Below are 26,654 nucleotides of genomic sequence, written 5' to 3' on the forward strand. Positions count from 1 at the left end.
ACTTCTCACCTCACCTCACCTCACCCCTTGGCCCCAAGGGCAGGCTCAGCACGGCCAGTGTAGCTTTACCCCCAACTCCCTGTGTCCCTGGACAAGCTTCTACACGGCTGAATGTCATACAAACCAGAAAAACTATGTTCCCCACCCACCTCTTAGAACTTGAGAAGCAAGAGGAAGTCTCCTCTGGAACACCCCCTTTCTAGGTCTCCTCGCTTAGTTCCCTGGGGCAGTACGAGGTGCCTCCTCTCACTCTGAACCAGGGACTGGGCAGAGCAGCCTTGCCCGTGAAGGGTAGGGGTGACTCACGTGCCCCACGCTTCCCCTCTCCCTTATCACTCAGCTGGATTAACGCTTGACTCACAAAATAAGTACCGGATGTTGGGGGGGGGAGGTGTCATGTATACTGGGGAGAGTCTAGTTAGCCCAAGTCTGACCTCCTAAGACGTCACTGAGTGTAACCTAATGCACAGACACTGGGTTTTAGGGGGACGTGAGCTTTTTCTTCCAGAGTAAGAAGCTGGGTGGAGGAAAATAGGGTCATCAGCTAAGATTCGGACAGAGAGAAGGTCGGCCATATTACTGCCAGAAAGAAAGGCCATTTCAGGGCTGGAGAGATGGCTCAGTGGTTAAGAGCACTGACTGTTCTTCTAGAGGTCCTGAGTTCAAATCCCAGCAACCACACAGTGGCTCACAATCATCCGTAGCAAGCTCTGATGCCCTCTTCTGGGGTGTCTGAAAAAAGCTACAGTGTACTTACATATAATAAATAAATAAATATTTAAAAAAAGAAAGGAAGAAAGAAATGCAATGAGTTTTCATAATTACACTAAAGAGAGAAATAGGCTTGGGGAAAAAATTGTGTTCATTTAGGTCCAAGGATATACCCATGGATGTGCGCCTTGGTAAGGCAAGGTCATGTAAAAACTGTTGCTTTAAACTTTTTTTAAAGATTTATTTATTATATGTAAGTACACTATAGCTATCTTCAGACACTCCAGAAGAGGGGTCAGATCTCATTACAGATGGTTTCTAGGATTTGAACTCAGGATTTTGGGAAGAGCAAGTCAGTGAGTGCTCTTAACCGCAGAGCCATCTCTCCAGCCCTGTTACTTTGAACTTATGAGAATATTAGAATGAAACACTGCTTTGAACTTAATATCAACATCCTTCTGTAATTCCCATTTTATGTAACATTTTATCTATGAGATAATTTTCTAGAGACCTTTTTGTCTAAGGAGGCATAAAAAAGCCAGATTAAAGAAATAAAATTGTTGGTTGAATGGTTTGGCTTGTCTGTACGTATGTGTGTAGGTGTATGGTATGAACATAAGCATGCATGAATACTTGAGTGTATGAGACAGGTGAATGTGTTAATGTGTAAATGAGAAAGCAAATGAAAATATGGATGTATGTATAAATGTATATGTGTCTGTGTATATAAAGCATCTTTTTTTTTTTTTTTTTTTTTTTTTTTTGGTTTTTCGAGACAGGGTTTCTCTGTGTCGCCCTGGCTGTTCTGGAACTCATTCTGTAGACCAGGCTGGCCTCGAACTCAGAAATCCACCTGCCTCTGCCTCCCAAGTGCTGGGATTACAGGTGTGCGCCACCACCACCTGGCTGTATAAAGCATCTTAATTCTTTTCCTTTCCTTCCTCTCTGACTCACAAAGAGTTAACTAGCCCAGTCACAGAGGCTTTTAGATGCCTGGACCGAGAAGGCACAGAAGGGAGTGATATCAATAATTCTTTTACTTAGCTCCACAATGCTATGCAACAGGTATTAATGGCCCTAGCCAGTGGTTTTTAGCCATAAAATAAGCAAGAAAGTTTTTAGGATATTTTAGAAGTTATCAGCAAGCATTTGGTATAGTCAGAGAATCAGTCTTTAAAACTACCTCTATGTCCAGTTTCAAACCACCAGGCTGGCTGGCTCCCAGCACTCTCCAAAGCCAGATTTCCTCATTTGCAGTGATTCCTTGTGTTGAATAAAAAAAACAAACCCTATGTACACACAGACACAGGTATACAGATGTGTGCATGTACAGCCTGAGTGCATGAGGAACAGAAACACCGTGCCATGATCAAACTGCCCCATCTGTGTCCATGTGCAACAAGAAGCATGCGGAGGCAGGCGCCGCCCCCCCCCCCATGGGGACACACCCGCAAAACCATCTTTAGCACACATGTACAAGGCTTTCTCAGAGCTGAGCTCCCCTCTCTTCTACCCTTTTCTTCCTTCTCCCACTTCTTTCTTCCTCTCTCCTCCAGGTTCTAGCTCCTATCTCCAACCCTCAATCACAACTTGAATAGCTGGGAGCCGGAGAGATGGCTCAGAGGTTAAGAGCACTGACTGCTCTTCCAGAGGTCATGAGTTCAAATCCCAGCAACCACATGGTGGCTCACAACCATCTGTAATGGGATCTGACGCCCTCTTCTGGTGTGTCTGATGATGGTGACAGTGTACTCAAAAACATAAAATAGCTCACACCTGTAATCCCAGCACTCTGGGAGGCAGAGGCAGGTGGATTTCTGAGTTCGAGGCCAGCCTGGTCTACGGAGTGAGTTCCAGGACATCCAGGACTATACAGAGATACCTGTCTCGAAAAAACCAAATAAAAAAAAAATAAAATAAAAAATAAAAAACATAAAATAAATACATCTACTTAAAAAACAACAAAAACCTTGAATAGCTCACTTCTCAGGTGCCTCAGTGGACTGAGACACAGTTGCCAAGCAGCTGTCATGCTGTACTGTAGTAAGGAGCCAGAGCAGAGTCATCTCTTTCCTTGCCTCCTGGGGAAGATCTGTGGAGAACAGGTTGGAGCTGCTGTGTGAGGGATTTAGACTTCCTGCCCCGTCTCTGGCAAGAGCAGCTCGGGAAGGAGTGGCTTGGGAGGGTTTCTGAGACTTCAGCATCTTCCTTTGCCACTTGGACACGCAGAGGGCACTCAACAAAGCCACTGTATGCATGCAGATGGCCAGGGTGACCCAGCCCAGGTGGGCACTGGCATCGGTACTATTATTACCACCTGCTACAGACCTGCCTCCTGGGTAACTATGCATCCTTCCTCCAACTGGATTTGTTCAAGGACCTGAGGCTGCCCTGGGGATAAAACAGAATGGTTTTGAAATGGGCCAGTCAATCATAGCTTTCCTTGGAGCTCAAAGAGGAACTTAACAGAAATAGGCCTAGGAACCAAGGGCAAAAGGGGCAGAGACCAGCCAAAGGCGACACAGACCCTGGCCTACAGAGCTCAGTGAGTGATGTGAGCCTGCGGCACACAGGTGCTTCTTCACAAACGAACCACAGCAGCAGTTCGATTTCCCATACTAACCCCAAGTCTGGGCTGAGCTGTCTACTGACAGTAGGGACAGAATAAAGTTCACCAAGATAAAAGTGGAGACCAGAGCGTGTGACGTCTCACAGTGGAGCTCACCTGCCAGGCATCCAAGTCCTTGCACAACTGGTCACACCCAGCACTGAGCGTGAATCCTCTTTCAGAAAGGAGTTAAAAGTGGTAGTGCACACCTTTAATCCTAGCCCTCAGGAGGCAGGGGCAGGTGGATCTCTGAGTTAGAGACCAGCCTGGTCTACAGAGTGAGTTCTAGGACAGCCAGGGCTACACAGAGAGATCTTATCTTAAAAAAAATGGGGGGGGGGGGAGTATCTCCTTTATAGGGCTGGTAATGAATACCCACATTTCCACACATAAAATATGGAAGCCAAGCCAGGCATGATGACATACCCACAATCCCAGCATTTGGGAGGTAGCCGCAGAATTCAGGAAGTCACCTATACACTGAGGTCATCCTGGGCCACATACGACAGTCTCAAAAGACTAGAAAAAAGTATGGAAGCCAACACCTAACACTGTCGATGTGCATTTAGACATGTAATAAATCACTTTGTAAATCTCAGGCTTATTTCTGTTGTGTTTAGGCAAATGTGTGATAGGTAAATGTCTGAAGACAACTTACAGAACTTACAGGAGTAGATTCATTCCCTCTCTCTCCCAACCTTCCACCATATGAAGCCAAGGATGGGACTCAGGTGCCAGGCACCTTTACCTGCTGAGCCTCATTGCCAGACCTTCAGGTTGTTTTCATTATTATTATTATTGTTTTCCTTTTTATTTATTTTAAGATTTTATGTACATGAGTACACTGTTGCTGTCTTCAGACACACCAGAAGAGGGCACTGGATTCTATTACAGATGGTTGTGAGCCACCATGTGGTTGCTGGGAATTGAACTCAGGCTGGTGCTCTTAACCACTGAGACATCTCTCCAACCTTGACCTTCAAGCTTTTTCAATTCCATTTATATACAGACTGGGTCTCTGTTGCCTTTGGTCTCAGTAGCTCAGACTGACCTCCAACTTAGAACTCTGTAGAAGAGGCTGGCCTCGAACTTCAGGCTCCTGGCCCTGTCTCCGAAAGCCGGTATTACAGGTGACACCACTACAGCCAATCAGCCTTAGGTTTTCTTTTGTCACCTCACCTGCTGCAGCATAGTCCACAGGTTGTGACTCCTGTTTCTTTGTGGCCTTGTGTGGTACCCCGGTACCTCCTGCGGCTCCCCTTACACATGGCTCTGAGAGCCTCACTCTAGATGCAGTGAGAAACACCAAGCCATTGGCCTGGGCTCAGCGTGTTGTGCCCTCACAGAACTTTCTCACAGCCCAGGCTGAAATCATGAGAAAAGACAAGTCTGGTACCCAGAAAGAATTAAGCAATTTAATTTTAAATCAGAGATCAGGACAATAGAAGGTGCATACTGGCATGCACGCCTGCCAACTGAACTCAACAGGAAAATCACATTCACAGTTCACAGACGGGAAGGAGGGGCAGGGTGGGGGCAGGGCGAGGAGGGGCGCTATTTGAGCTTAGTCTAAAAAAACCAGTCAGGATTAAGGGAGAGAGCAGCGGGGAGTGGCTGCCAGAAGGGGACGGGACCAGGCTGCGAGGTAGCATCCTGCCTCCTTCAGAGCTCCGGAGAGCAGGCATGTGGCACAGCAATGGGGAGTGGGCAGAACTCAGAGAGGCTACTAGGCTGCAGCACCCAGCCCTGTCTCTCTTCTGGACCAGGGATCCCCACAACTCCATCCACCCAGCCCTGCCTGGTCTACGTCTTTTTCCACTGTTCCATCCACACACACACAGTCCCCTCCCACTGCTCAGTGCTGGAGCCCCGACCCCCAGGAGTAGCCACTTCTCTGGAGTCCAATCTAAAGGACGGAAGCAGCAACAGGGAAAGGCACACGGCCATCTGGACACATCTGTCCTGCCAGTGGGAAGGGGAAGATGGAGAGAAAACCAAAATGAACAACAGTTCAGGCAGGATGGATGGACAAATGGAGCTGGTAGACTCAGTTTCCTCTGAGCTGCCTCAGTCTCTGCCTCTGGGAATTTGGATAGTCAGGTGTAGGGCACACAGGACACCATGGCCCCTGTCGGGGAGCTGAAGCATCACACTGAAAAGCCTCGCAGGGCTTTCTCTGGGGATGGAGGATCCAGTGTTCATCAGGTGTCCACACTGCACTGAGTGGCTGCCCCACGGACATGCGGCTCCACGGGTCAGTGTGCCATGGCTAGAGTCACACGGTCCACCTCTCACTTCTGGCCTCTACAGCCTGTACCAGGCCTTCACCCAACACAGCAAAGTCCTCCAAGATGGCTTCTATGTTGGGCACCGTCACAAGCTCCCCACCTTGACACACCACCATGCGGCCCTTTATGCTGGAGGCCTGAGGGATCAGATAGCAAATTTGAGTTGAAGTGTCACAAACGCATTCCATAAGACGCAAGGCCAGGGCAGTGTGAACAGATATATGAGCCCCACACATACACCTGACCCAGGGCCACACTGAAATGCATACTAAGAGAACCACATGTACACGCCTGGTAACACGACAGTGTCACTGGCCGGCGTACCTTAAAGGGCTGGGGCTGGAAGCTGCTGGGCTTCCAGAGGACACCAATCGCCTCTCCGCCATGTTGGTCATAGAAGAAAAGAGCCAGGTCCCCAAAGGCCTCCTAGAAAGGACAGGATGCAAGCAAGACTCCAACAGGCACCTGAGGACCTCCTCCATGGCTGCAGCTCCACACAACACTCCCCAGAGCAGCCAGTCCTTGGAGAACTTACCCTGAGCTGTGCCAGATAGAGCTGAGGGGGATCATAGCCCAGGACTGGCATCAGAGACGAAGGCCCTAGCTCAGCGAGCAGACCACGGCAGAAGGAAGCAACCGGAGGGTCCACAGCTTGGCGGTGTCGGGGAATGTGGCGGGGAGTCAGGTGGATCAGGACATCAAACATGTCGAAGGGTGGCCGGAACACGGTCTACGGAAGCCTTAAGTCACCCTTCCACGTTCTCCTTCCCACGCATCCAGCCACGCATTATAGGCCGTACGCCTCATGAACACGTGAACGGCAAACCCCAGAGAGAACAGCCAGGGCCAGCTCGAGTCCAGAAGGATGCCAGGATTCCCACCGGCTTCACTACCAGCACAATGGCGGCTCCAAAGCTTCTCTGTATTCAGTCTCACCACACAGAGCAAGCCACGGGGCGTCCTGAGAAGGCCCCCTGGACTGCAGACTTCGGACCCTTCCTAGGGGTGAGTCAGGTCCTTACCCGAATGTCCCCAGGCCCCCGGGGATCCATCAGCTGCTTCTCCAGGATAGGGAGGGCCTCAGCCGCCAGGCTCACGAGCTGCTGAAGGATCTGGGACACAGAAAAACCACACCAAGACTGACCATGCGTCTTTAGCTTGGGTTGGGCCTACTTTCTTCTCTGGGTAAAATAAACAAGTAAGTCAGTTAAATAATTTAGGGGCAGGCAGGGGCTAAACCTGGGCAGAGGGTCCGTCCTGTGTCCACGCAGAGCTTCTGCGGTCCTGGGGGGTAGCGAGGACCATGACTGGGAGTTGTGATCGAGCAGCCAGGAAACTACTTCGAATCTCCGCCTGCTCCTCAGCTAGAGAGGACAGGGGTGCCACGTCAGCCTCCCCAAGACCTTGGTCTTCCCACCGTGTGTGCACCCAGCAACTGCCCATCACAGGGATTTTCCAATACCTCTCTCCCGAAGAACAAAGGTTATAAAAGGGACGCCACATTCAAGTTAATGGGGTGGGGTGTTAATCTCCCAGCTTCAGACCTGAGGCAGAGTTTTCCACTGCTTGTCACCCCCAGACTAGTCCCTGGCCTGCTGAGGCCTGCCCAAGGCCCCCCTCATCTGGGCTCTCACACACCTGGTGGAGAATTAGGAACCTGACACCCTGCTCTCTGCTGAGACCCAAGAGCTCCTAAGATTACAATGGGAAACCAACAATCCCACCTCTAAGGTGTGGGCACACAGTCTAACTTCCTGGCTCCCCACACAAGACCTCTCACCTCTCACCTAGAATTCACAAAGCTTTCCTCTGCTTTTCCCTTGCTCCACAGCCCTGAGTAGTAATTTTGTCATGGACCACTTAGGCAAAGCTCTCTAAGCCAGACTTGATATGGGCCTCTGCCTCTTCCATCTGACAATTCTCTTCCTCAAGACAGACCATTTCACTCACACATCTTGGATGAGAGAAGTTTCCTGGACAAACTTTTTTTTTTCCCCAGACAGGGTTTCTCTGTGTAGCCCTGGCTGTCCTGGAACTCACTGTGTAGACCAGGCTGGCCTCGAACTCAGAAATCCACCTGCCTCTGCTTCCCAGAGTGCTGAGATTACAGGCATGCACCACTGCCACCCAGCTTTTCCCGGACAAACTTCCAAGGAAGTTCTTCCAGTGGTCTGATCTGAGTCCTACCACTTACCAGTCAGCTCACTGTTGAGGTTGACAATGAGAGGGTTGTTCTTCCAATCAAAGGTAGATACCAGGTAAAGGAACCGAAGAAAGCCAACCTGGGGGACGCTGAACAGATAGAATGAGAAAGCCTCTGAGGCCTGAAGTCCCCAGTCCCTTAGTCAAGTTTATGAGAAGTATTTGAAAACATCCTCTATGGAACACACAGCCACCCTCTCATTTAGAATAAAGACTGCATCACACAGAGCATCTTCCTGGGAAAGGGAAATGTGGAAGTTATTACCTGGGAGGGGTGAAAGGCTCAGGGTGCAGGAAGAGCGATGCAGCCACCAGATCCAAGCTCTCGTCAGTGAAGCTCTCACCCAGAAGCTGGGCGCGCACCCACCGCTTGGCCAGGCGGGCCACACCTGAGAAGGCCGGGTACTGCTGCTGGAGTCTGGGGAGGAAGGCTTGGCAGTGAGACCGGGGAGCTCGGAGCCCCACAGGGTCAGAGCCACTGCCTGTCACTCGACCTCTGCCCAGCACTGCCCACACATGGGACGTATCTTCTCCCATGCTCTCCTAGCAAATACCCGGGAGGTTATTACTAACGTTACTACTAAGTTTACAAGTGAGGCATTATGCCTCATGGCCTCCCAGAGAGTCTGGTAGCCAGGAAAGCAGAATGGGGGCAAGAGGAGGCCTACATCCAACAAGAGCTCATGCCATGCCTGCAACCTTACCCATGCAGGGCACTGGTGAGCAGGGGCAACAGCCTGGTGTCTCTCTCCAGGCGGAGGGACGCAGGTGTGTCTCTCATAGAGATCATCCCCTCAGGGCTCCGCACCTCCTTCAGGATCTGTGGCTCCCGCTGATAGGCCACCCGAATCCTAAACACAAACCCATCCTGTGGGAAGAGGATGCGGCAGAGCAAATGAATGTATGGCTTGGGGGTGCGCCACTGCCCCTGGTCCCCCAGCCCATGGCCGACCCACAGGTGTCCTCCTGTAAACCCTGATGTCTCAGGAGCCTGTTCTCTGGTATTTCCCACCCTGTAGCAGCCTCACCTTGAGGACATCAGTGTGTGTGGCGGTAGCACGGCACTGTAGTCTGTGCTCCTGGGTCAGCACCTCCGCCAGGCGCAGCTGGAAGGCGGCTCGGACCCGCTGTACAGCCTCTGCATCCTGAGGCCACTGCCCGCTGCCCTCCAGGTGACAAACCACTGAAGGACAGAGGGGGTGAGAAATCTCAAACTGCAGTCTACTGCCTTCCCCACTCTCTCCCAAGGACTGACCCTCTTACCAGTCATAGGCTCCACATAGGCTGGGCAGGGCTTATCCGGCCGGGGTGACAGTGAGGCCAGCTCCTGGAGACGGTTATAGAAGGAGTAGGCAGGTCGGACTGGAGATGGGGGGAAAACCTGTGGAAGAAACAAGGACGGTGACTGAGACAGGGAGGGACAGACCAGAGACGGGAGGTTGGGGTAGGGGCACTAGCCACAAGGTCTGCCCTCCTGCACCTTACCTCTGTATAGCGCAGGACAGGGTGAGCCCCCTGAACGGAAGACACAGTGAGGGGGAGGCCCTCCAGCCCCCACAGCAGGCGGCTGAGGTCATCGTAGCAACGCACGGCCAGCGCCAGGGCCTCCTCACCTGTGCTGGAGAGCTGATGAAGGGAAGACACTCAGAAGGAGGTCTGGGTCTAACAAAACCCCAGCACCGGCTAGGATCCTGCCATGACTCAGGTTATGACAGGACTGGGGCGCCCCCTGCTGGACACCAGGAGATGCACTCTGGCTGGGGTAGAAAGGGTTCTCCAGCGAGCACTATTCCACAGTCACTGGCCCAGGCGGGCTCTTACCTCTTTGGGGCCTTGGATGAGCGCATCGAGGAAGCCACCCACATACTGGATACAGGTGTCTGGGATGTCAGCATGGCTGAGGGACACAGATGAGGGAGGGTTATCAGGGGCTATTCCCTTCCAAAATGGCTGCCCCGTCCACAGCAGCCTCCTGGGGTGAAGATGGTAACACTCACAGTGCCAAGAGGTGGGTGACCACCTGACGAGGAATAAGGCGCTTCTCAAACAAAGAGTCTGCCTCCCAGACCACAGCTTCCCGGATGGCTCCATCCTGGAAACGCCTCAGCTCTGAGCGCGACCCCCAGAACTGACGGAAATCAGCGGCCTGGAGAGACAAGAACGAGATGGAGCACAGCGCGGTGACAGAGGGCTGGACTGATAACACGCTCACTTCCGAGCCCTGAAGACAGGCCTCAACTTGGGTAGCATGAGGACAATCCACCCACTCTTCCTCAGGGGCAGGCTGGGGTTCCGCACCTCAGGCCTGTCAGCCTCTGGGCCAAGATCAATAACACTGGTCAGTCCCTCGGGCCGGAAGAGAAAGCCCAGGGTCAGGGTCCCGGCGTCCTTGTGCTTCGGGGGGTCTTGGCTGATATCCCACTGCAGGATGGAAACAGGGTGATTTTAACCCAAAAGTCGCCAAGCCTGGTCTGGAAACATTCCCTGAGTCCCTCCGGACCCCACACAACCTTCCCAGTCTACGTGGCCTCACCTCTGGGACTGGGGGCCGAGAGTGAGCCAGCAGGTGCAGCCGGCACCCCAGACCTTGCACCAAAATGTTGGTCAGCGGGCCCAAAGCTGCCGAGACATAGTCCCCGCCGTTGTCCTGCAGCTCTGGCCAGAGCTTTAGCTGGTGACACGATGCCTGCAGGCGACTCAGTGGGTGGAGACTGGAGGGTACAGGGCAGACAGGACCAATGAGAACCCACCAGGTCCGTGACTCCTCCTCCCTCGTGACCCCCTCATCACCCTAAACTCACTGGACAACGTGGTCAAAAGCCTGGATCATGGGTTTGGGAGTCATCAAGAGCAGCTGAAATCCATCATCAGCTTTGCTGTCCAGCAACGCCATGGACAACTCGGCCTCATACTGCACCTGGCCACAGGGTAGGGAGGGACCAAACTGTAACTCACTGGCTGAAAGGCTCACAGTCCGAGTCTACTTCTTTGGATAGAGTTTCTGGGGTTCTGGTACAGACACAGGAGCAGTCTGAGCAGAGGGAGACATATGGAGGGCCAGGGGCAGGAGGACCTGTTGGTACCTGGTTGTAGGTGGAAGCTGTAACATCCGCACAGAGGTTGAGGCGACCTGATGGGTCCACAAACACAACGGCGAAAAGCTGGTGGAATTCAGCCAGGGTTGGCTGTGGGGGGAGCAGAGGGAAGCCAATCAGGGTTGAGCTCTACCTGCAGGCCTGTGGGCACATACCTGCCCTTACCTAACTCACCAAGGAGGGATCTGAGCTGAGAGAGAAACTGATTCCGTTGATCGTCAGGTCTGTAGTGGCTGGAGGGAACCAAGGAGGTAGGTACTGTGTTAGAAAGTCCTTTGGGGACCCAACCACAGTGATACCATCCCTGCCTCCCTCAGCCTGGGTGGCTACAACTGTCTGTCTCAGACTCAGTTTTCTCCTCTGATGACAAGAAACTAACAGGGCTCTGATGGAATGAGAGAACCCCTGGGGACAAGGGGAACCCCTGGCCTGTCCAGCCTAGTTGCCTTACCCAGAAACTGCAGGACACTTCTGAGGACCTGGTAACCACTCATGGTGGCATGCATCTTTCGTCTAGACACGAGGAAGGCAACCAGCATGGAGATAATGAACCCGTTAAATCCACCCAGGCCCTGAAAGAGAAGCACGACCAGACTGAGCTCAGAAGCAACCCATCTCACAATGAGGTGAGAAAACGCGGGCTACCCCGACTCACCTTGTCCAGTTCCCGCTGCCTCAGCCAGACCTTTAGAAGTGCCACTCCATCCCTCAGCCCCTGGGCAGAGCCCAGCACGCTCGACAGCAAGTGTGTGTGAGCCTCAAGAGCTGTATCCTGCAGGATCCAGGTGTTATAGTGGGGGGTAGGAGGCTCTAAGTAAGGTGTGAGGGAAACAAGCAGAGGCTATTAGAAGAGAGGGCGCCACCAAACCCTCATCCACCAGCACATTCCAGCACCCACCGGTGCCTGCTTACCATAATCTGGACAGGTCTGCCCTCGGTACCAGGCAGAGCGCACGTTGTTCTTAGTTGGCAGCAATCGGCAGGGGCGGAAGAAGTCCGCAGGCGGGCAGGGAAGCAGACGCACAGTAACCAGGCGCTCATCTTTCCCGTGTGGCCGCAGCAGCAGTGAGGGCTTCAGGTGGCAGCCATTGGTGTAGGAGAAGCGGACACTGCCAAAGAGCGGGTCCTGGGCCAGGTGGGAAGCCAAGTGAGCCAGGTAAAGGGCTCGCTTGCGGAAGTAGCGCTGGTTCAGCCCGTCTTTGTCCTGGAAGATCTCCTGGAGGCGTCAGGGAAGAGAGAAGGTCAGACACGTAAGTGTTCACGGAACTGGGGACTAGGTTGTAACAAGGCTTAAGGCGCAGGGGGGGTTTCCCTGACTGAATCAACAGGAGGAACACACCCAGTTTTCAGACAAAGTCCCAAAGGGACCCTTTGCCGGCGTCTAAAGCCCCAAACCACGGGCCTTACCCTGGGCATGGTCAGAGCCACATCCACATTGACATCTGGTCGCATACAAGTTCCCAGAAGGTAGCTGCCCACAATAGTGATCTGGGATGGAGGCCGGAAGCGGAAGGAGCCCTTCACAGCGTAGGGCACTTGGTGGACGGGCACTCGGACCCCAGCTGGGAGCCATGATTGGTCAGTGAGCTGTGGGGACAGAAACAGGAAACATGGATTCTCTCACCTTCCCCACAAAGCCCCTGATGTCTGGTAGACAGCATGCCAGCACGTTAACTAGGACTCACAGTCTTCCACAAACCCTCTTCCCTCTGCGAAGACAACTCGAATGACATTTAAGCCACCATGACTTATTTCTATCGTTACCCATTTTCAGGCTAGGAAAGATGGCTCGTTCGTACAATCCCAGCATTTCGGAAGGCAGGAAGATCAGAAACCACAAGGTGGCTCACAACCATCTGTAATGCGGATCTGATGCCCTCTTCTGGTGTGTCTGAAAACAGCTACAGGATACTCACATACATAAAATAAATAAATCTTATGCCAGGCAGTGGTGGCACATGCCTTTAATCCCAAATCCCAGCACTTGGGAAGCAGAGGCAGGTGGATTTCTGAGTTTGAGGCCAGCCTAGTCTACAGATTGAGTTCCAGGACAGCCAGGATTACACAGAGAAACCCTGTCTCAAAAATAAATGAATAATTAAAAAAAATATATGTGTGTGTATATATATATATATATATATATATATATATATATATATATATATAAACATGGCTCAGGCCCTCAACCTCAGTCCTTGGGAACGGTGCAGGACTATTCAAAGTCAGTGAGTTCACGGCCAGCCAGGGGTATATAAGATCCTGTTCAAACAAACAAAACACCTACAAACTTTGTACAAGATGTAACTAAGTTTGAGAGGTGAATGCATGACCTGTGTCCTGGTTGTCCTTCTTGCAATGAGAATGGTTTCCTTAGTAACGCAATTTCTTAGGAGAACAGCAAAGACTCGCTGTCCCCAAGGCTACTGTCTTACCTCAGCCTCAGGGACCGAAGGCACTTTCTGGATCCGCTTGGTCACCTCCTTCAGGAAAGCATCGATTCTCTCTTTCTTCTTCTCCGACAGTTTGACCTCCTTCAGTAACTCCTCTACCTTTAGGAGAGGGAAGGGAAGAATCGATGAGCCTCGGGATCCCACGCAAACCCCTCCAACCTGTGCCCTGGCCACCCAAGTACTTGTAAACGAAGCAAGCTGGAGTGGAACAAGCTCTCCGTCTCCCGGAGGCGATTGAGCTCCTCGTTTGTAGGTTCCTTGTACAGTTCTTCCCGACTGAGTTTTGTGGGCTGCAGGAGACCCTCTGCAGGCGCTTCTGGTGTGGCACGCTTTCGTGAGGACGCCTTCTGTTTGCGCAAGCCTTCTAAGGCAAGTTCCATCACCTACGACCAGAACAGACAAAAAACAACATGAAATCGGGGGGTCTCTATAGATCAGCCGATAAAGTTTGTGGGTAAAGTCTTCATCTACTCGAGTTCCTCCCTTTCAGTGGGCGTTAAGATTTTTATAAAACTCGGGATATCCATCACTGAGAGAAATCTGACAGCATAAGAATGCAGTCCTGCTTAGACCTGAGTTTACTAGTCACGGCCCGAGGTAGTGTTCCAAAGCCCGCCTGTTTCCAGACACCACAAATCTTTTGCTGAGACAGGCTTAGGCCTTTCCAAGGATCACCTCTACTCCTGCTCGATCCAGATCTTGCCAGGGCTAGCTTCTCTAAAAATCTTTTTTCCAGTAATTTAGGTTAGAAAAAAAGGTTTCATGATTCCTCCATTAGTAGGCCGTCCTGAAGTCTCTCACAGGCTAGCTATCAGGCCTGACTATCTCAGGCTCTGTAGCCAAAATAAAGCACATTTAGAGCAAACCACCTCTGGCTCCTCCATTGCTCCGCGTTGCTGCTCTCCGGCGGGGGCCGGTCCCATCCTCCCAGCAGGTCTCTCTCCAGCACTTGGGATCCAAGCCGGATCTACCCCGTTGCTTCCCACGTGGGCCTAAACGCAACTCCAGGGCGCAAACCCTTGCCACAGGCCCCACCCACTGCAGGACCATTGGGCTAGTGCACGCCGTCTCGCTCACTAGTGGTCAGTGGTTCGAAGGGATCCGCCCATTGTGGGAGGAACCAAACAAGGTTCGCCGATTTACCGCCTCTGCGCCGCACGAAACCGGAAGCGCTTGGGACCGCAGCTGGTCGCGTTCTTTTCCTCACTTCCTGAAAAGGGAGGCCCTTGCTTTGGCTTCCGGTGTTGTGGGGTTTTGTTGTTTTTTTTTTTTTGTTTCCTTGTTGTCTACCTCCAAAATATATCTTGAATTTTTTTTCCCGTTTTCACAAATAGGTTTAGTTCAAGTATTTAGACTTCTAACATAGTTTCTCTCAAACTTTTCCTTTTTTTTTTTATTTTTTTATTTTTTTTTCCGAGACAGGGTTTCTCTGTGTAGCCCTGGCTGTCCTGGAACTCACTCTGTAAACAGACTGGCCTCGAACTCAGAAATCTTCCTGCCTCTGCCTCCCAAGTGCTGGAATTAAAGGCGTGCGCCATCACCGCTCGGCTTAAGCTTTTCCTTCTTAAAATGTAAGATAACCTATTGAAATACTAAAACTTTAAACACAGAAACATAACTGCAAAGTTCTAAACATTTTGCTAATTTGCCTTTATTTACATATTATTTTACAAAACTACTCGGAACTGGGCATGAAGGCTCATCCTAATAATATTCACAAGGCCGAGTCTGAACTATTAGGGACACTCAAAATGACACAATGACACGTTGGCATCTACCTTTTAAGACGTCTCATATCTAGGCCAAGGTGGGATGGTGCTTACCCCTTTAATCCTAACACTTGGGAGAAAGGCAGGCAGATCTCTTTGAGCTCAAGGCGAACCTAGTCTACACGGAGTTTCAGACCAGCCAGGGCTATCTAAAGATAGCCAAGCTCAATAAATAAACTGAATTGGTCTTGGTGACACATATCTTTAATCCCAGCACTCCAGTGGACTATAGGTGCACACAGGGGGGCAGAGGCAGGCAGATCTCTGAGTTCAAGGTCAGCCTAGTCTACACAGGAAGTTTCAGGCGTGCAAGGCCTACACATTAGGATAAATGAAATAAAGCAGAGGGGAGTATAGGGGAGGGGAGGAGGTCAGAGTTGGCACCTTAGCACATAGGAGACCACACCGTGGGTAAAAGTAGCTGCCACTAAGACCTGGGACCCACACTAATAAAAGGAGAGAAGTGATTGCTGGCAGTTGTTTCTGACCTCCACAATGCAGTCAAGTGATACCTGTGTGCTTTCACACACCCAAAATAAAATATAATTAAGGGGGAAAAGAGTTTTGAAAAACAACAACAAAGAATTCCACCCTGGAGACATGGCCAAGGCTTAAAAGCACTGCTACTCAAGCGGAGGCCTAGTTTTTGGCTCCCAGCACCTGTGCAGCTTTGAGGCTTACAACTGCTGCCTGTTACTTCAGTTGTAGGAAACCCTTTGGCACCAGGCACTCCTGAGGTACACATACATATTAAATGCAAATAATTCTGTTTTAAAGTCTCTCTATGCATCCCCGATTGGCCTGGATCTCACAAGAGATTCATCTGTACCTGACTCCTGACAGCTGAGATTATAGACACAGACCATGCAAGTAATAGTAATGATTTTATTTTATGTGTGGGGGCACATATATATTCCTCCAAGTATATCTCTGCACCATGTGTGTACCATGCAGGAGGAGGCCAGATGAGGTCACTGGATGTTCTCAAACTAGAGGTACAGATAGCTGTGAGTCAATATGTAGGTGCTGGGAACTGAACCAGGTTCTCTGGAAGAGCAGCCAGAACTCTTAGCTGATGAACCATCTTTCTATTCTTGAAGTAAATTGTGTGTGTGTGTGTGTGTGTGTGTGTGTGTGTGTGTGTGTGTTTTGTTTTGTTTTGTTTTCTTTTGGAACAGGATGTCTTTATGTAGTCCTGGCTGTCCTGGAACTCATTCTGTTGACCAGCTGGCTACAAATTCAGAGATCCTTTGACTTGGCCGATTGAGTGCACACACGCACACACGTGCACACACACACACACACACACACACACTGTCTTAGTCAGGGTTTCTATTCCTGCACAAACATCATGACCAAGAAGCAAGTTGGGGAGGAAAGGATTTATTGAGCTTACACTTCCACGTTGCAGTTCATCCCTAAAGGAAGTCAGGACTGGAACTCAAGCAGGTCAGGAAGCAGGAGCTGATGCAGAGGCCATGGAGGGATGTTTCTTACTGGCTTGCTTCCCCTGGCTTGCTCAGCCTGCTCTCTTATAAAACCCAAGAGTACCGGCCCAAAGGTGGTACCACCCACAAAGGGCCCTCTCCCTTGATCACTAATTGAGAAAATGCCCCACAGCTGGATCTCATGGAGGCACTTCCCCAACTGAAGCTCCTTTCTGTGATAACTCCAGCCTGTGTCAAGTTGACACATAAAACTAGCCAGTACAATTGGCCCCTTGTCAACTTGACACACAAATACATCACTATTAAGCCTCAACCCTTACTTTCTTATTCATCCCCAAGATCTAAATTACTTTAAAAGTCCCACAGTCTTTACATATTAAACGTTCAATCACCTTAAAGTGTCCAATATCTTTAAAATTCACAGTCTTTTAAAAATTCACAGTCTTTTAACTGTGGGCTCCACTAAAATATTTTCTTCAACAGGGAAACATATCAGGGCACAGTCACAACCAAAAGCAAAACTCAAACTCCAATGGTTCAATGTCTGGGATCCAACTCACGATCTTCTGGGCTCCTCCAAGGGCATAGCTCACTTCTCCAGCTCTGCCCTTTGTAGCACACAGCTTGTCTTCTAGGTTCCAGCTGCCTGTACTCACTGCTGCTGCTGTTCTTGGTGGTCATCTCATGGCACTGGCATCTCCAAAACGCTGATATCTTCCACTGTAATTAGGCTGCACCAATAGCCTCTCATAGGCTCTCTTCATGGTGACAAGCCTCTGCTCCTATGCATGACCCCTTCAAGTCCTGGGCCATCAATTGCAACTGAGGCTGCACCTTCACCAATGGCCTTCCGTGGCCTCTCACTGTGCCAAGAGCCTCAGCTGCTCTTCATGACTCCTTCATGCCTTCAAAATTATTGCAAAAAATAATGATGATAGATGTGTATAAGAAATGTCAGCTGGGCGGTGGTGGCGCACGCCTGTAATCCCAGCACTTTGGGAGGCAGAGGCAGGCGGATTTCTAAGTTTGAGGCCAGCCTGGTCTACAGAGTGAGTTCCAGGACAGCCAGGGCTACACAGAGAAACCCTGTCTCAAAAAAACCAAAGGGAAAAAAAGAAAAAGAAATGTCAAGCCCTGTGCACTTGGTGTCTTGGATTAGTTGACCATAAGCCAGAACCCTGGAAGAACACTCTTACCTTTGTTTCATGGGTTAGTTCCCTTTATCTGGTTACATGTAACTTCATGTCTCTTCCCACCTTCTTCCTCTTCTTGCTCTCATTGTAACTACATCTTTCCTTTTTTGTTTCTTTTTGAAATAAAGGATCTTTCTACATTGCCTAAACTGGTCTTGAACTTATAGACCTAAGAGAGGTTCCTGCTTCAGCCACTTCAAGTAGCTGGAACTACAGGTATTCACCACTGTACGTATTTCTCTGTCTCTGTCTCTGTGTGTGTGTCTGTGTGTGCCTGTGTGAGTGTGTATGTGTGTTTGTGTGTGTGTGTGTGTGTGTGTTAGTGTGCGTATGTGTGTGTCTGTGTGTCTGTGCATGTGTATGTGCGTGTATGTGTGTTTGTGTCTATGACAGGTGCTCGCTCTGTATCCTTAACTAGGACTTGCTACATAGACCATGCTGTCCTTGAAATCACAGACATCTGCTTGCCTGTGCCTCCGGAGTGCTGGCAATAAAGCCATGTGCCTCTGTGCCTGGCTGTTGTTGTTTATTGTTGTTTGTTTTGTTTTTATAATTCAGAGCCTCTAGTATGGTAGGCGAGCACCTCATTTGGGATTTTTGTGTGTTTGCTGTTCTTTTTGTGACAAGGTTTCACATGGCCCAGGATGGCCTCCGTGTTGTGGTGCTGAGGAAGACCTGAATTCCTGGCCTCCTTGCCTCTGTCTCCCAAGCGCCACCACATTGACATTTTCTGACTGCTTCTTTGTTTCTGTTTCAGTCATAGTGTGCAAACCCACCGGATGATAGCACAGATCAGTTATTTGTTTTATCATTTTTATATTTTCCATTTATTTTGTGTCATGGCGTACATGTGGAGGGCATCGTGCAGGAGTTGGCTTGCTCCTTCTGTCAGATGTGGTGGTGACTCTTGTTTGCTTCTTTTTCCTCCCTCCCTCCCTCCCTCCATCCCTCCCTCCCCCCTCCTCCTTTCCTGAGTAACCTAGAATGATCTGAAGCTGAGATTGGCCTTGAGTTTCTTTTATTTATTATTTTATTTTAAATGTATAAATGTATTTATTTTTATGTACATGCATGAGTACCACATGGGTGCCTAAGGAGGCTAGAAGATAGCAATGTATCTCCTGATAACTGGAGTTAGCAACCATTGTAAGCCTCCATGTGAGTGCTGGGACTTGAACCTGTGTCCTTAGCAAGAGCAACAGGTGCTCTTAACCACTGGGCCAGCTCTTCCTGTCTAGCCTTGAGTTTCTTATCTCCTGTCTTCCAAGTGCTGGTGTCCTAGATCCATGCCCAGGAAAGCTTATCCAATGCTGTCTTATTCCCTGTTCTCTCAGCAATTAGCATAGGGCCTGTCACGCACGAAGCACTCTCTATGTATTTGTTGAATGAAAGGAAGAATGAATGGCTTTCTCGGGAGCATCTTGACAGCTGAGAGGAAGATGTAAGCAGGCACACTGGGCGCTTGCTGTGTGGGCGGTGCCCTGATGTACTAGATAGCTGTGGCAGCGGCGGCGGCAGCGCATTAGAGCCAGGCAGCTAGCTACAGTCTCACTGAAGGGTGGGGGTGGCAGCTGGGTGTAATGGTGCACACCTGAGATCTTAGCACTGTGGAGGCTGAAGCAGGAGCTCGAGGACAACCTGGGCTACAACATAAGAAAGACACTCCCCTCCTCCCCTCAAATCTGTGAGGCGGGATGATTGAGGCTAACTGCAGGTTCTGCCATGTGCTAATTGAGTGACCTTGGGTAACTTGTTACCTAACCTCTGTAAACCTTAACTCAGTAAAATGAATGACCATGTAATGGATTTTGTGATGTTTAACTGAGATGCTATATGTAAAGAAATTACATGTAGATGCTTAACAATTGTTAGTTTTCATCAGATGACTGTGACTTTTAATAGCACTGTCTTAATTTGTTTTGCTTTTTTGAGACAGTGTTTCTCTGTATAGCCCTGGCTGTCCTGCAACTGAATCTGTAGACCAGGCTGGTCTCGAACTCAGAGAGATCTGCCTGCCTCTGCCTCCTGAGTGCTGAGATCAGCTGGGATTTCCTTTCATCTTTAGAAATTTACTTTTGGTGCTGGAGAACTGGCTCAGTGGTTAAGAGCACTGATTGCTCTCTTAGAGGTCCTGAGTTCAAATCCCAGGTGGTGGCTCACAACCATCTGTAATGAGTGAGATCTGATGTCCTCTTCTGGTGTCTCTGATGAAGACAGTGATAGTGTACTCATATAAAATAAATAAATCTTTATTTCTTTTAAAGATTTTTTGTTTTGTTTTGTTTTGTTTTTCAAGACAGGGTTTCTCTGTATAGCCCTGGCTGTCCTGATACTCACTCTGAAGAGCAGGCTGGCTTTGAACTCAGAAATCTGCCTACTTCTGCCTCCCAAGTGCTGGGATTAAAGACGTGCACCACCACTGCCCAGTTAAGATTTTTTTTTTAAGATTAATTTATTATGGGCTGGAGAGATGGCTTAGCATTTGAGAGCACTGACTGCTCTTCTGAAAGTCCTGAGTTCAAATCCCAGCAACCACATGGTGGCTCACAAACCATCTGTAAGCGATCTGACACCCTCTTCTGGAGTGTCTGAAGACAACTACAGTGTACTTATATATAATAAATAAATCTTAAAATAAAATAAAGGTTCAAAATTTAAAAATATAAAGTTTGGAAAAAATTAAAGTTAAAAAAAGATTTATTGGGCAGTGGTGGCGCACACCTGTAATCTTAACACTTGGGAGGCAGAGGCAGGTGGATTTCTGAGTTGGAGGCCAGCCTGGTCTACAGAGTGAGTTCAGGACAGCCAGGCTGCACAGAGAAACCCTGACTAAAAAAATGATATTTAATAATAATAAAAAAGACTAGGCTCGAACTCTTGGTATCCTACCTTCCAGAGTTTTAGGAGGACAGTCATGTGCCACCACATCTGGACTTAGGTTAACATAGTGAGTGAAAAATAAATGAATAAACCTGAAAACTAAATATATTTTAAATTTGTTTTTTATTTTGTGCACATTGGTATCGGTGTTTTCCCACATGTATGCCTGGGGTGTCAGATCACCTGGAAATGGAGCCACAGAGCATTGTGAGCCACCATGTGGGTGCTGGGAATCCTCTGGAGAACAGCCAGTACTCTTGACCACTGAGCTGTCCCCCCAGCCTCAGAAAATAAACTTTTAAACAAATTTCCATGGGTGCATGGATGTTGAATGCAGGCCTTCCATATTTTTTATAAACACTCAGTCACATTTCTAACTCAGTCTTTTAATTCAAAATTGACAGCTGGGATATGTAGTGCACACCTGCAATCCCATAACTTGGTAGGTAGAGGCATAGGTTCAAGGACAGCCTCAACTACAAAGCACAAAGCCAGCCTGGGATACAAGAAAACTTAGCTCAAAAAAAAATCACAATTAGGGCTGGGCGATGGTGGTGCATGCCTTTAACCCAGCACTTCGGAAGCAGAGGCAGGCGATTTCTGAGTTCGAGGCCAGCCTGGTCTACAGAGTGAGTTCCAGGACAGCCAGGGCTACACAGAGAAACCATGTCTCGAAAAACAAAAAAACAAAACAAACAAAAAAAAATCACAATTAAATTTCCTAAAATGGGCACATCAGTACACACCTTTAATTCTAGCAAGTGTGTGGAGGCAGGAGAATCACAAATTCAAGGTCATGCTCAGCTACATAAGTGGGTCAAGGCCAGCCTGTTAAAAATTTAAATATCCTAAATTAAGTACTTCTTCCTCTGTTTAGATTATGCTTTTTCTCATTTGAAATAAAATCAATGGACTCTACCAAAGTTTCTGGCTTGGTGAATTCCGGGTGATACCTTGGACTGAGAGTGTTTTGATTTCCTGACCAGAAGAGGGCGCCAGTCAATCGCGTCAGTCTCTTCCTGCCATGAAGGAACAGTAGAGAAGGCAGCAGTTTCAGCCAGTCATTTGCTGTGGTAGTTGTTTTTCAATACCAGGCCTCGAACCTAGATAGTTGTGAACTCGTTGCACAAATTGACAACTGGAATATGTAGTGCACACCTGCAATCCCATAACTTGGTAGTCAGAGGCATGGGTTCAAGGACAGCCTCAACTACAAAGCTCAAAGCCAGCCTGGGATACAAGAAAACTTAGCTCAAAAAAATGGTGGCACATGCCTGTAATCCCAGCACTCTGGGAGGCAGAGGCAGGTGGATTTCTGAGTTCGAGGCCAGCCTGGTCTACAGAGTGAGTTCCAGGACAGCCAGGGCTACACAGAGAAACCCTGTGTCAAAAAAAAAAAACCAAACAAAAAAAACCAAAAAAAAAACCAAACAAACAAAAATAAAAACCACTTAAATTTCCTAAAATGGGGCACATCAGTACACACCTTTAATTCGAGCAAGTGTGTGGAGGCAGGAGCTCTACCACCGAGCTATGCATTTCTAGACTTTTTCATTTTGAAATAGGGCCTCACTTGCCCAGACTGATGTTAAAACTCTCTAGCTGGCTTTGAACTTGGAATTTGGAATCCTGCCCCTACCTGCCTCCATCTCCCCCCCCCCCCCCATCACCAGGTCTGTCAACTATTATTTCAGAACCTAATAAAAAACATTACGGATTTTTTTTTGGTCTTGAATACCAGAAATGTACCAGAGACAGCTTAGCCATGGAGGTGGGGGTGGGGTTCAATGTGTTATTCTGTGATACTGATTATCTTCTTGGCTCTGGCGTGCTCTCTCTCTCTCTCTCTCTCTCTCTCTCTCTCTCTCTCTGTGTGTGTGTGTGTGTGTGTGTGTGTGTGTGTGTGTGTGTGTGTGTGTGACAGAATCTTGCTGTGTAGCCGTGGTTGGTCTGATCCTCCTTAGCTCTAACTCAAGGATTTCTCCTGCTGCTTTAGCTACCGAAACTCTGGACCTGCGGCTTCAGCCTCCCGATTGAGTTCTGCTAAAATTACAGGCTGTGCCACCAAACTTGATTTTCTTTTTTGGGGAGTGGGGGTGGGGGTTTGGATTTGGTTTTTTCCCAGACAGGGTTTCTCTGTGTAGCCCTGGCTGTCCTGGAACTCACTCTGTAGACCAGGCTGTCCTCGAACTCAGAAATCTGCCTGCCTCTGCCTCCCAGAGAGCTGGGATTACAGGCGTGCACCACCACCGCCCAGCTTGGTTGTCTTTCAAAACAAATAGCTATGTGACCTGAGCTACAAGAGAAGACCCCACCTCAAAAAGCAAGCAAATAAACAACAGAGGCTGATGAACCGCTCCAAGGGTAAAGACACTGGCTCCCAAGTGGGACTGGAGTTCTAGCAGATCCAGACCATGGAAGGAGATAATCTATTCCAGCAAGTTGATCTCTGACCTCCACGCCCCACTCATAGTGTTACAAGTGGTTCTCTACCCAAAATAGATACTATCCAAATGCCCAAGTATCTACTTTGTATCAGATGCCATGCTCTTATTGAGATGGAAATGAATAAGAAACAGTTGCAGTTTCCTGGAGGATGTCTTCACTGGCTAGACTAATACAATAGCTGGCTTGGTGGGACTGCAACTCTCTTCTTACAATGGATAGACCTGAGTATAAAACCCAGCAAGGCAGGAAGATGCCATCTTTCCAATTTAGGACCATGTCCAGAGCAGATACCTATTGTATGAGTTCGTGAATTGACTTGAGCCCAGGAATGCAGGTAGATGTTTCAATTAGTCAATTAGTTCAGGCTAGTCCAAGGATCTATAATCCTATAGGTCAGGGTGGGGCTAGGGTGACTGTATGTGGGTGAAATGCTTTGAAGGTGATCTTTCTGCCTATTTGTCTACTCACAGCTGTGCTATTAAAGGTGTCAACATCATCTCCCAGGTTTCTAGGTCAACAATCTTCTGTCCTTAAATTGAATGGTGCAGGAGAGGGAGCTAGAACGAGGCATATGTCATCATTTTGGGAGGAGATGATGCTTTAATTAGAATATTCTCCTTCCTTGAGGGGAGTCCTAATTCTAGTGGTAGAACTTGCTCTCATGACCTAGACAAAATCAGGAGCCTGTCAATTATCTTTTTAAAAAAATGTTTTGAGACAGGGTCTCATGTTGCCCAGCCCGGTTTTAACTGTATAGCTAAAGATGAGCTTGGGATCAAAGAATGATGTTTTAAAGTACTGAGGTCTCAGCTATGGAGGGAAAAAGTTAGGCTTGATGGTGGCACACACCTGTGATCCCAGAATCAGGCAGAGACAAGACGCTCCTAAGTCTTAGGCCGACGGGGTTACATACTGAGTTATAAGACAGCTTGGGCTACAGAGCAAAAACATAACCTGCCTATAAATAAATAAATGCTTCATTAAGTGGCTTTTTGTACAGTGACTTCCTTACAAACAACATAGTCAAGAAAGGGTGGGGAAGCAGGGTAGCTTTACAGCGGAAAGACTTGACATACGACTTTAGCCAGGTGACCGAGGTCACCATCAACAAGGCTAATCATGTCCCTTGGTATGATGTCATGCAAATGGTATTTCACCCTGTGATCATTCCCTTTCACAAAAAAAGAAAAAAGAAAAAGAAAAGAAAATACCCCCAAAGGGTCTTTCTTATGAGAAAAGCATTTCAAATCCCAATTTTGAGGATTGTCTACTAAATTCTTAATCTTAAGTTTGGTGGCCTACTCCTATAATAATCAAACATTGTGGAGACTGAGGCAGAGATTGCTAATTGAAGTCAATCGTGGCTACATAATACAATCCATTCCCCCCCCCCCCCAAAAAAGTAAAGAAGACCAGAACGGGATAGTTTAATAGGTAAAGGCACTTGACACCAAGTCTGAGGATGGAGCTTGATCCCCGGGACTCACATGGTAAAGGAAGAAAATCCATCCCAGAAAGTTCTCTGCCCACCACGTACGGGACACACCACACACACAGAGTAAAATAATAAGGAAATAAAGAGGGAATCCTGTTTGAGGTGGGGGGGACCTGGAAAAGAAGCAGCAAAATGGCTGAGGGCTAAACCAGGATGCAGGGAGCTTCCTTAGTTTGGAGGCTGTCTTAGTTAGGGTTGCTATTGCTGTGATGAAACTCCATGACCAAAAGCAACTTTGGGAGGAAAAGGTTGATTTCACTCATAGTTCCATAGAACTATCACCATCAAAGGTAGCGAGGTAGGAACTCAAGCAGGGTAGGAACCAGAAGGCAGGAGCTGATGCAGCAGCCGCGAGGGGTGCCCCTTGCTGGCTTGTTCGGCCTGGGTTGCTCGGCCGTCTCTTACAGAGCTAACATCCCTCACCAGCTCAGGCATGGCGTCACCTGGATTCCCTCTGATCAATCACTAATTAAGAGAATGCCTTACAGCCGGATCCTATGGGGATATTTTCTCAACAGAGGTTCCCTCCTTTCAGATGACTGTAGGTTATATCAAGTGGACATAAAATTATTTAGGACAGAGACCCTGGTTTCAATTCTCAGCACCACCATAAGAGATAAGAAATAAAGGCAGGGATGGAGAAATGACTTGGCCATCAAAGGTGCTGGCTGCTCTTTGAGAGGACCTGGGTTCATGTCCCTGCACCCAATTGGCAGCTCATAACTCTTTACAGCTGCAGTCCTTGGAGAGCTACCGTCCTCTCATGCCTTCTAAGGGCACCAGGAACGCACACATTGCTGACATACATGCGGAGAAATCACCCATGATAATGTCATATAAATAAAATTTAAAAAGCAAAAAACAACATTCTTTAAAATTGTCAAAGTCACCAAAAGGAAAAAACGTCTAAGAAACTGTACTAGTTAAGAAGGGATGGATTGGCCGGGCAGTGGTGGCACACGCCTGTAATCCCAGCACTCTGGGAGGCAGAGGCAGGTGGATTTCTGAGTTCGAGGCCAGCCTGGTCTACAGAGTGAGTTCCAGGACAGCCAGGGCTACACAGAGAAACCCTGTCTTGAAAAATACCAAAAAACCACACACACACACACACACACACACACACACAAAGGGATGGGTTAGTCTAGTTGGTAGTGGTGGAAATCTTTAAATCTTTAATCCCAGCACTTGGGAGGCAGAGGTAGATAGACCTCTGTGAGTTTGAGGCCAGCCTGGTCTATAGCCAAGACAGTCAGGACTACACAGAGAAACCCTGTCTTGAAAACCCAAAAACCAAAACAAAACAGAAAAGAAAAAAAAAAAAAACCAACCAATCAAAAAAGATAGGATGCAAAATAGGAAAATGACACTAGGTAAAAAGAAAGTATAAATAAAACCAGAGCTTCCGGTCATAGCAATGCAGCAGATTAGCACATATATATTTCCAGGTGATGGATGGGGAACTTTACTAAGTTCGCGGTCCCGCACCAAGCAGGCCCTCAGTTTGATTCAGCTGGCTCTTTTGGGTACAGGTTGTTCTGGGTACAGCTTCTGGTGCCAGTAGCCTGCACTGCACCTGGGTTCAGGAATGAGGAGCATTTGTTCAGATCATGCTGTCCCAGGTGTTCTTCTGTGTGAGTTGGCGAAGGGACAGCTCTCTGATGCCACCCCATAGGCGTGGGGGGCGGGGGGCTCTTTCTGGATATTGTAGTCTGACAAGATGTGGCCATCCTCCAGCTGCTCGGGGCGAGCCTCAGCTGCTGCTTGTTGTACAGGGTGCACTCCTTATCTTGGATTGTGGCCCTGAGGATGATGTCACTGGGCTCAACCTCTAGGGTGACAGTCTTAATCCTAGCCCACTGCTTAAAGAAAAAGAGGGCAGCAGAAATGGAAACACTTGGGTTTAAAAAAAAAAAACTTTCACAGCTGGGCGATGCTGCCACAGGTCTTTAACTGCGGCACCGGGGGAGGCAGAGGCAAACCAATCCCTGAGTTTGACACCTGGTCTACGGAGCAAGTCCCGGGATGGCTAGGGCTGCACAGAGAAGAAACCCTGTCTGGAAAAATCAA

At 48.8% G+C, this 26,654-nt stretch overlaps 1 protein-coding gene across 1 annotated transcript; it reads right to left on the reverse strand.

The window, feature by feature from the left end:
• Positions 1 to 4,712: 4,712 nt before the first annotated feature.
• On the reverse strand, positions 4,713 to 14,415 carry Nol6 (nucleolar protein 6). The gene is made up of 25 exons (XM_052176264.1): positions 14,224 to 14,415; positions 13,537 to 13,737; positions 13,337 to 13,453; positions 12,312 to 12,491; positions 11,817 to 12,120; positions 11,560 to 11,714; positions 11,356 to 11,476; positions 11,079 to 11,137; positions 10,893 to 10,994; positions 10,611 to 10,726; positions 10,343 to 10,520; positions 10,108 to 10,230; positions 9,807 to 9,955; positions 9,631 to 9,706; positions 9,295 to 9,435; positions 9,073 to 9,190; positions 8,838 to 8,992; positions 8,514 to 8,677; positions 8,075 to 8,227; positions 7,802 to 7,899; positions 6,847 to 6,971; positions 6,630 to 6,719; positions 6,143 to 6,337; positions 5,932 to 6,033; positions 4,713 to 5,744 (listed from the first exon to the last, which is right to left on the reverse strand). The coding sequence occupies exons 1-25, from the start codon at positions 14,275 to 14,277 to the stop codon at positions 5,595 to 5,597; spliced, it is 3,426 nt and encodes a 1,141-aa protein (XP_052032224.1). The 5' UTR covers positions 14,278 to 14,415; the 3' UTR covers positions 4,713 to 5,594.
• Positions 14,416 to 26,654: the final 12,239 nt, after the last annotated feature.

The sequence above is a fragment of the Apodemus sylvaticus genome, chromosome 3, assembly GCF_947179515.1.
Source record: "Apodemus sylvaticus chromosome 3, mApoSyl1.1, whole genome shotgun sequence".
Taxonomy (NCBI): domain Eukaryota; kingdom Metazoa; phylum Chordata; class Mammalia; order Rodentia; family Muridae; genus Apodemus; species Apodemus sylvaticus.